The 10,572-nt window shown below is 37.3% G+C and overlaps 2 protein-coding genes across 2 annotated transcripts; one reads left to right on the top strand and one right to left on the bottom strand.

Annotated features, from left to right (window-relative positions):
• Positions 1-2,511: 2,511 nt before the first annotated feature.
• LOC131949379 (alpha-(1,3)-fucosyltransferase C) lies at positions 2,512-6,312 on the top strand. Its single transcript, XM_059311245.1, has 4 exons — positions 2,512-3,190; positions 4,054-4,176; positions 4,571-4,665; positions 5,040-6,312. The coding sequence occupies exons 1-4, from the start codon at positions 2,512-2,514 to the stop codon at positions 5,553-5,555; spliced, it is 1,413 nt and encodes a 470-aa protein (XP_059167228.1). The 3' UTR covers positions 5,556-6,312.
• A 2,004-nt stretch (positions 6,313-8,316) lies between these two features.
• LOC131949365 (uncharacterized) lies at positions 8,317-10,392 on the bottom strand. Its single transcript, XM_059311226.1, has 2 exons — positions 10,260-10,392; positions 8,317-9,675 (listed from the first exon to the last, which is right to left on the bottom strand). Exons 1-2 carry the CDS (start codon positions 10,314-10,316, stop codon positions 9,235-9,237), a joined length of 498 nt encoding a protein of 165 aa, XP_059167209.1. The 5' UTR covers positions 10,317-10,392; the 3' UTR covers positions 8,317-9,234.
• Positions 10,393-10,572: the final 180 nt, after the last annotated feature.

Raw genomic sequence — 10,572 nt, 5'->3', positions numbered from 1 at the left:
TGCTACTGTCTACTTCAAAGTGAATTAGCAGATAGCTGGCAATTGCTAAGCTAGGGTCGTAAGATTATGATCTCATCTGTAGCCCCTGTCAAGTTGTACAAGAGCAGAAAAAAAAAAGATAAAAGCTGTCATATTTGAGCACCTAAAAGCAAGTCATAAACACACCTTTTTATGATGATTTCCCTGATTTTAAAAATATGTTGCCATTTTAATGTTTCTGTATGTGACGTTTATTCAAAGAATAAACTTTTAAAATAAACACATTTTTTTGTTACATTTTTGTAAAATAAGTAAACATTAAGTCAGTATTAATGTGATTAGTTTGTTATGTCTCATTCATAATATATCTGACAATACGGTTTCTGTTTTTACTATTATCATTCTACAAACCCAGCACCCACCAGATTTAGTAAAATAAACTGTAAGAATAGAAAGATGTAATAAATAAAGCATAATCTTCAACAGTTAACAAGTCTAGTGCTAAATACAGACATAATGAATACACTCGAAAGCGATAAAGCCATACTAAAACATCTCTATTAAAAATTAAACTGACCCCATAATGTAGAATAAACTCAAATAATTAAAATATGAGCCCAAAACTATAATCTAAATATTATGAAGTGTTAATTATAACTTAAAAACATAAACATAACTAAATCACGTTCATTGGACAAAACGAACGAACGCGGCTGAGACTGAAATTCTCGGCTCAAAACAGCTAAGTCTGCGCGCGCATAGATAGACGGTTTGCACCGAGAATTTTAGACCGAGCAAACCGTCTATCTTTTTGAACCTGCTATAATTTTGGAAATATCAACAAAACCCATTTTAAAACGCTACAGTATAGTCGGTAGAGAGTTTCTTCGGAGATATCTTTAAAAAAAATTGTATTAGAGCGATCGAGAAGGAAATAATCAGTTTTTTGTCTCTCCTGTAAAATTTACATTTTCGGAGTTAGACGGTTTGCGACCGAGACCATCGATATATATCGGGCCCAAAATTGTTTTTTGCTATGTGGCCCTTTTTTCAAGTTCCTCCACTGGGTATAAATCTTGTCTTGTTTTATGAATAATGTAATAATCATTGTAAGATGTATATCAAAACATTTTTTTAATGATGTGAGTAAAACTGCCAAGTACCGCGTACCATCAAGGTAGATGTTTGAACTTGAGTGAGTTTGAGGTGATATGTTTAACGTGTAAATGTCGTCTGCTGAATTATTCCCATGTCTGCTGTTCCCAAGGTTCAACTATTCAAGCAGCTAAATTTAGTTTTAAAATAATCTCCGCGTTGCATCCTGTCAATAACTTGCAGTATACGACTCGGATAAATATTGATTTCACCTGATCTATTTAATTTTGAAAAATATTCTGATGTTTTCATGTCTACTTTAATATTCTTTTTAGAAAGTAAAAATCAAATAAAAATCACGTTTTTTGTACATTAGTTCATGTTTCAACGAGAGATATTTAACTTGAATTCTGACGTTTAGAAGGCAGGATTTGACGACAGACTGTACGGTTTGTATTTCTTTTAGTTTAGTGAGAAAAGGTGACGTGATCTTCTTAGTACTATTGGGATAAACTATTTGTTTTGTTAAAATCGCTGTTAATACTTTTTAAAGCTACTTTAATAGTTTAATTTTCAAATAACTATAATATAGCTTGAATAGTCAGGTAACTATAATTTAGTTTGATGTAACGTTTAGATAATTATTTCTTTTTACACAATTTATTAGAGTGCATAACAAGCAACATTTTATTTGTGTTAAGGAGATCAAATACGTTTAGCTCTTTCTACGACAGATTTCTTTTACGGAAAGTGTATTCATTTCTTTTCAAAAATAAAATACTTATGAAACGATGGGACGATCGGCGATTGCAGACTAGGGAAATTTCCAGAATGTTTGTTTTAGTTTGACAAGATAGAGACACGACTGCTGGTCAGTGTTGCTATTGGGTACAGAGGTGATAAGGTGCTCGCTTGCTGCTTTATCTTTATTGCACATCAGCCAGTATAGATTTTTTGCCTTAAAAAATATTCCATCCTAGTTTCCTTTTCACATTTATCTGTTGGTTTTCCAACCCGTGACGATCAGTTGATGTAAAGTGCAAATAGCACAAACTACAATCAGTGTGACGTCCAGCAAATGTGACGTCCAGTGCAGGTGAAACCCTGTGAGTGTGACGTCCCGCCAGTGACGTTCAGTGATGGTAAAATCCTGTGAGTGTGACGTCCAGTGAAGGTGAAAAAATATGAGTGTGACGTCCGTTCGTGACGTTCAGTGAAGGTTAGATTTCGTCACTGTGACGTCCAGTTAAGATAACGTCCAGACAGTGTGACGTCCTGTCAGGATAACGTCCAGACAGTGTGAGGTCTTCCAGTCAGAGAAACGTCCCAGATACTACAATGGCATCCTTGAAACGTCTTCTGTTTGTATGTTGCACCTGTGTGTGTACCATGCTACTGATTAACCTATGTGCAAATGTCTTCAAGTTCAGTAGCTACATGCCTCTAGCACCTGGTGAACTCACTGTTAAAAAGATGACTCTTGAAAAGGGTAATGTTGATGACGATGGCAAAGCAAAGGATAAGAAACAAACTGTTGATGTAAATCTCGACAATAAAGAAGATCGGCAGGTCGATGGCCGGCGTGAGAACTTTAAAGACCAGGAACAATTTTATGAAAAGACCGGTAACTCTATATTAGCTTACATGAAAGGTTCCCTCCCTATGAGTAAAATAGATGAGCCCCATGTTTGCGTCAGCACGCTGTATGTGTTCTGTAGCGAGCAGGAAGTGAAGGAGAGATACGCCATACCTAATGGTGAAACTACAACAAGAGATGCTACAAGTAGAGGCAGTAGAGTTGATGACACAGATAGAGGCAGTAGAGTTGATGACGGGTTCGGGCGAATACGTCGCAAGCTGGACACTGGTCAGAGCATCTCCATCACGCTGCCCTACATCCAGGACTGGCTAGAGGGTTACATGAAAAACACGCCCAGATGTCCAGTCAACAGGTGTAACTTTCACCTGGGCAACGCCACGAAAGACACGGACGTGTTCATGGTGGGCGCTGTCTTGCTGAAGGACAAGACCTTGCCCACGCAGAGGTGGCCGGGTCAGCTGTATGTTATTTATGCTGACGAGTCGGCTGCCCACTACCGCAGTGATATTACACAAGGTAAGTGGGCGTTTTGATTGTTGTATGAATTCTTGTGGGGACGGGTTGATTGGCTGGGTTGGGATAGTTGGGTTGCACGGTTGGAATATTAGGGCTGGAATGACTTTGCAGGTTTCGCATGGTCGGGCTGGCATAGGTGGGTTTGCATAGTCGGATGGGTATGGCGGGTTGCCTTGGTTGGTGGCATTAAGGGGGTGCATGGTAGGGTTGTCATATTCGGAATGGGAAGGTCGAGGTGACTTGGTTAGTTAGGGATCGTCTAGTTGGCATAAACCCTTCTAGGGTTGGCATGGTCGTGGTGAGAGTTTGGTGCTGTGTGAGATTATTGGTTGTCATGGTAACTAGCTTTCAGTCCTGGGTTTACACACTGATTTGTTCATGTTAGACGCCAGTCAGGCTCTCAGCGTTGATGCGTACCCAGCACACGTAGACGTGAGTGTGCCCTGTACTCACTGTATCTCGTTACAGACCTTGGTTATACAAGTCGCCACACTCTACACGGCTTTATGTTTATGTATTAACTTAAGTACTTTGTAGATTTTTACTTTCAATTATGTTCAGGTTTTAACCTGAGCATATCTCACGTTTACACGTACAACATGTCTAGATTTTAGAAAACTCGCAACAAGTAAACATGTTCCGTGGGAAAAATATTTCCATAAAAATTTTAAAATTAATTTTTTTCTTGACTTGTATAGTATACATGTCGTAAGTGTAAACGCGGTTTCACAAACATTTTTTGCCGGATAGTAATTTCACCATTTGAAATAGTAGTAATACAGCAATATCTCTGAATGATATCATTTTAAAGTTACATTAAAGTTGAACATAACTTAGAATTTCTTTTATAATTTTCTCCCCAGAAAACTCGACCTGGAGACACGCCTTCAACCTGACGGTGACCCACAGGTCTGACGCAGATCTCCACTACCCCTACGGCAGGCTGTTATACAGCCCGCTGTCTGCTGACCAGAGGCCAGATTACTGTATGTTTGGCTGTCCTTCTTTTGTTATGATTGTCTCCTATTTGTGAGTGGAGGTATAGTTGCAGTTACCTCCCCTATGTAACGGTGCGGTCTAGCAGTAGACTGAGCTGCAATAGGTTTTAGACGTTTCATAACATTTAATAATATCCAATCTTTCACAGCATTTGGAGTGTCTAGACTCACATAACGACCCCCCCCCCCTCCCAATGCTGTTCCCTGATACACCTGCCCCTATACAACACATATCAACTCAGTCGATCCTCCGTCTGAAGTCTTTCATTTACACATACAAACACACACACGGACAAATGACTCTTTACAATATTTACAGTACACATAGTTAGCCAATATTTCCAGCGTCAGGAAAACAACTAACTTGTGTTCCGTGTTTTAGATGAACTGGCGAGGAAGAAAAATGAGAGCATCGTCTGGTTTGTCAGTCACTGCGAGACCCAGTCCAAGAGGGAATTGTACGTGAAGGAGATGCAGGTTGGTTGACTCACGACCCTCGTCTATGGGTAGCTTTGACGCTGCTGTTGGTATTTTTTTTTTGTTCCGCTGCACTTGCAATTTTTTTTCTGGTACAGTTTTGCATATATTATTTATCTAAACTTACTTTTGTAGGTATATTTTTATAATTTTATTTTGAGTTGCTAAACGTTTTTCTTTATAACATTGTGTGTATCAGTCACTATATATAACCTAGAATAATATATATGTTTTTCTATATTATTAGTTTTAGTAATGTTTTAGCTCTAAGTCTAAGACTTTCTCCAAGACAAACATCACACCATCACATTAGCGACCATTATAAAACGTATGTCTTATATCCATTCATTGACTGTTTCATTGTGTGTCCCCAGAAATATGTGAACATAACGATCATTGGCCGGTGTGGAGGTGTAGACCCGACCTGCCCACACAGAGACCAGGGACAATGCATGCACGACATCTTCAAAGACTACCTGTTCTACCTGTCCTTCGAGAACTCCATCTGCCACGAGTACGTGACAGAGAAGGTGTTCAAGGTGTTCGTCCAGGAGACCCCCATTATCCCAGTGGTCAGGGGCGGGTCCGACTATGCCAGAGTTCTCCCAGCCAACACGTTTATCGACGCCGATTGGTTTCAGACGCCGAAAGAACTGGCGCTGTTTTTGACGGCGTTGGGCCGAGATCTGAAGACGTACTCGCGGATGTTGGAGCTCAAGTCTATGTACAAGACGCTGCCGAAGTTCCTCGTATTATGTGAAGTGTGTAGGGCCCTGGTGCACCAGCTTGTCAAACCAAAAGTTTACGACATCAAGAAGTGGTTAGATGCCGGCTGTAGGGAGCCTAAAAACTTTACAGTATCAGCGAGGGAGGAGAATTTAACCTCATGAATCTCTTGACTCTTAAACACCGGGTTTTCTGTTTTACTAAATCAATTATTTATACAATAAATGGCACGCGCCGACCAGATAAAAAGCTTTAAATAACAGAGTGTTTCTTACATATTGTAAATAAAACAAAACTGCTGAAGTTTAAAAATTCCTTAAGGAGGTACTCTACCTATTCTAATGTTTCCAGTTTTGCAGCTTTTACAACTATCGAATAATAGTAATTCCTACCACCTTTTCGCAATTTTAAAATTCAAACTCTGTGGGAATCTTTGAAAGGCGAACTTTTTGTCTCCTATCAGATTTCCATAAGACGCATAATATCCTTGGCATAATTAGCTAAAACAGAAGCAAAATACTGAAGGAAAAAAGTGCAACTACTTCCAAATGATGAAAAGAATAACTAAATTTTTTTTTCAGAATTACAGCCTTTGAAACAGGTAATGTTCTTTGAAAATTGGCATTGAAATTAGCATTGAAATTAGCAGTAAAGAGGTGTATTAACAGTACAGTGATCTAGCCTTATTCTCTGCATACGTGTGTTGAGTTCGAAATATTGATTTTTTTGTCATGTACATTTATAGGTATAGGATTTCCATTTTTTTTAAAAACCTAAATTTTTAAACATCGTAACTTTTCTACTACTTGAGATATATGAACAAAATTGGTATCCACTATCTTAGGATCTTGAGTTCTTGACATGGCAACTTTTTAGAAAACAGGTTTGACATATTTAATTGATTGAATATAGCTTTGCATTATATATATATATATATATATATATATATATATATATATATATATATATATATAAAGTCTGTCTTTCTGCATCTTTATAAACAAACAAGAGACGTGGGGCATATATGTACCATCCAGTACCTATTAGAGCTCAGAAACGTCTAGATTTCGAGAATTTCAGATTAGCAGACGTCAGCTCTACCATTCGACCTCGCCGTCCTCTGAATTTATAGTATCCATTACTTTTTAAATATATAGTCACCAATACGGCTAAAGCTTAAACCACGAATAAAGTACATTAAAAACGTTCGTCTGCGCGTCTTTGCTAAATAAGAAATGTAAATTATCACTAACATTGTTTGAATAGATGTCAAACTAAACAAATAAAATGTTAAAAGCTTTTTTGAAGGTTTTAATTACATTTTTAAAAGGAAAACAAATACAGCAAGCTGCAAGTGATAAAGCGTTTGCATATAGTTTTACATTGCTCATGGAAACCTGCAAGAACTTACAACGCAGGCTGTTGTTTGGTTTAATACTGATAGTAACCAGAGGTGTCGCGTGGTGCGGGGGGTACGGACCGCACCAGGTGACACCATTTAGGGGGTGATACCAAGGCAAAATATATATAGAAAAAAAAACAGATGATTCTAGTTAACAAAATGATTAATTAGAGTTAAAGTCTTTTTATGAGCAAAATTGACAAATTCCGACAAAGGTGTGTGTGTGTGTGTGGGGGGGGGGGGGGAGTTATGTGACACTACAGGGTAAACATGCTAGCGATATAGAAAACTATACTACATCTAGCTGTATTTATAACCGGCTATAGATGAAAATTGATTGTATTACTTGTGCACAGTTTAAAGTTATCACAAGGAGGAGGGGGGGGGGGCGTATAAAACCAACTAAACGTTTCGAAATTCGCCTGAGGAAAAGGGTTTTCTTGAGAGTTGTAGTTGTAATAACTGACACGTCAATCCACGTCTGGTGTGTGGAGGGATGACACCAAATTTAATAATTTACTACAAATACAAGGATTTTTCCACTTGAATTAATAACGGTTATAGTTAGGTCCGTAAATTATTATACAACAGCCTACGTGTGTGTGTGTGTGTGTATGTAAGTGTGATTGTGTAACTGTGTGGAGGTGTGTGGCTGACACCAATAGAAAAATAGTTGTACAATTGATTGTGCTTAATTAGTTGATTTGTTATCCATGATGTGTGATATGTTTTAATGGGTTATTTTTCTATTCCTAAAAAATTGTGTGATATGTGGCTAAAATCAAAGCATATCTTTTCACGGATTTTTGTTTTCGTCATACACATTTTTCAATAAGTAATACGTTCAAAGGAAAACATTTTGCTTTTCAATTACTTAAAAGTGCGTGTTACAAAACAGCAAAAGTTTTTAAATGTATTAATCTATTATCAATAAATTAAGTTTAAAAAAAAACATTGACAGACGAAATTGAATAATGGAAACAATACGCAATAAAATGCGAGCAACAGATAAATATAACTGTTTGGCTTGCCACATTGACACATGTTGGTTGACAGCTGAACGTTTTAAAACAATTAATTCACGCCTTTAATCAGTTTGATCATTAAATGTTGTATATTATATGTTAAATTATAATAAATTGATTTCAAATTTAGTATACCCATACGAGATAGAGAGATTCTAGCTGATTCAAAAGTTGTAAAAAAAAAAGTACATGGTCGCTTTGTTACTCAGTTTTCTATAAATTATTTAAAAAAAAAGGACGAATTTCATCCAAAAACCCGCGATGCTTTAAAAAAAATCAAATACATCCAGAAAAAAAAAAAGATATTATAAAAATACATATACTCATGCGTATACATAAAACATAGACTTACAAATGTAGATAGCTTATACATATATATATATATATATATATATATATATACATATATATGTATATATACACATACACACACACACATATATATATATATATATATATATATATATATATATATATATATATATATATATATATATATACACATATATGCATGTATGTATAGGCATATATACAGATTTGTTTTCGCTAGAGGGGGGGGGGGTGACACCTTTAGTAACTAAAGCATTATTGATCTTGTTGGGTGTTGACTTATATTTTACTTTATTATAGTGATTACTGAGTTAAGATCTAAAAATATTTTAGTGCAATTTTTAAAATACAAGAAATGAAATCATTTACAGAGATAATCTTATGTAAAAAGTTATTACAAATTAGCATTGGTGAGTAAATATCATAAATAATGATTTATTTTTCGTCCATGTGGACTCCACCATTTAATGAAACATCACTATTCTGACAGGTTTTTACACATTCACATCTAACCTACGTTATAAAACCGTATGCTTTACATTGCAGTGCTCGGGTCTACATTTAAAAAAAAAGCTCAACAATAAGTTGAACCATTGCTTCTACGTCTATTCTTATCCTTTGTCACCCACTCACTACTATAATTACCTTCGCTATTTGAGCCACTGTGGGTATGGCCAAATAAATTTTCCATAGGTTGCATGAAAACATGGGCACCGCTACTTCCAGGACATGTGCTTGTGGTGTAAGTTGTACCTAGTCCAGCTAGGTTGCATTTCATGTTCGTGTGTCCATTGTCCTACAGAGACCTGTTTAGGACAGCCATGAGGATGTGACACTATAATGGTCAACTTGTCCACATCAGCAAATCTCCCGTATTTGTCCCATACTTTCACACATAGATCAACAAAGTGCTGACACATCTTGTCCAGTTCATCAACCAACTCTAAGTCACATGACACACATGTAAACATACACCAGTCTCCCTCAATATCTGCCCACTTCACCCCCCAGCCATCAAGACTGACCCCAGGACTTTTATTGTCATCAAAACCTACAACACACCTGGTCTGTCTCGCCTCACTCTCATCAAACACCACGTGTCTGGCCGGTCCACACATAAACCTCCCCCCACATTTTGCTAGGTGTGTCTGTGTGTTGACACTTGCCACATGGACAAGTACCCTTGATGTCACTCTCTGTGTTTTTTTCCACAACACTTATCCTCCCCGTCCCTGTCCTTATTACGTCATTTCCTCTGGCGGTATAAAATGGATACTGACCACTGAAGCTTGTAACAGACTTTGGTCTCTTTAAACTGGTGTATTTGACCTTTATCAGGACCGTTAGGTCAGACAAAGCTTTGATTAGATCCAACATGATGACGTCATGGTAACGTGAGGGGGAGATGATCCAAGTTAAAATCATTAACAGGTATAAAGTTGACATGACCTGGATTCTTCTTACAGCCGGTATAGTGCTTGTGTAAGTCAGCTTCACCTCCATAGCACATCTCAGCTTCATGATGTCCTGAGCATAGGGAGATAATTTTTTATTTATTGATTAAAATGGATTTAGAATAAATTTAAACTCAAATGAAACAGAAAACAATTTTGAAATATATATACAGAAAAAACAGTGTCCCAGAACAGGCCACAACAGATTGAAACAACATATGTTCAGAAAATAATTTGGCCAAACAAATCTTGCCCTTGTGGCATAGCCCCAGAGAACAGAGAACACGAGTATTGCAGCATATACGACCAACATTGGATTAGAAGCTGGTCCAACAACAACGCACTGAGGGAGGAACTGTATGAGGGTGCTCTCAGATCTGAAGCCTACCGTCTAGTTCGCCCACGACGTTGAAAATAAAAGTGTTCCTTTCAGACATTTAGCTTCTGTTCAACACTTAAACCTTCCGGGTGAGGGTGGGATAGGTAAAGTGTATATTTTTTCATATTTCAATTGACTAGTTTTTTTTCTATTTAGTCCGGGTAGATGCCTGAAAGAAACACTGAGCAAAAACATGAAAATAGAATGAAAGTTCTCTTAGAAGCTACACGCCCAAAAATACACCACAAAAATACACCTGATACTTCAGCGGCTCTCACCTGGTAAAAAAACTCCTTCACTAGCGAACTCCATGGGGGTTTCCTTTCTATTTGCATTCAACATGCGAGGAGAACACTGTACCTGAAGTAAAAAGTGCGCTTTTGAATTTGAAATACATAGTAGATGCTATAACACAGAATGTCCTTTTTGGTTCAACATACTTCCTTTTTTTTCTTTTTCATTTAAAGTGATGTAAACAGGAGTCGACCATAAATGTTGTCGCGCTTATTTTTTTTTGTTTACCCCTCCCCCCTCAGAAAAACCAGACTCTCCCTAATGACGTCACACACTTCAGCCTCTCACGTCTCTTTT

This window comes from Physella acuta, unplaced genomic scaffold (genome assembly GCF_028476545.2).
Source record: "Physella acuta isolate Inbredline_101_S28 unplaced genomic scaffold, ASM2847654v3 ptg000692l, whole genome shotgun sequence".
NCBI classification, from domain to species: Eukaryota; Metazoa; Mollusca; class Gastropoda; family Physidae; genus Physella; species Physella acuta.
Note: the sequence above shows the minus strand (reverse complement) of the source record. Positions and strands in the feature narration are given on the sequence as shown.

Coding starts and splice junctions, on each gene's coding strand:
- LOC131949365 (XM_059311226.1), bottom strand. CDS start 10,316: ATGCAAATAGAAAGGAAACCCCCATGGAGTTCGCTAGTGAAGGAGTTT. Junction 9,676..10,259: donor TGAAGGAGTTTTTTTACCAG/GTGAGAGCCGCT, acceptor CCCTATGCTCAG/GACATCATGAAGCTGAGATG.
- LOC131949379 (XM_059311245.1), top strand. CDS start 2,512: ATGCCTCTAGCACCTGGTGAACTCACTGTTAAAAAGATGACTCTTGAA. Junction 3,191..4,053: donor CCGCAGTGATATTACACAAG/GTAAGTGGGCGT, acceptor TTTTCTCCCCAG/AAAACTCGACCTGGAGACAC. Junction 4,666..5,039: donor TGTACGTGAAGGAGATGCAG/GTTGGTTGACTC, acceptor GTGTGTCCCCAG/AAATATGTGAACATAACGAT.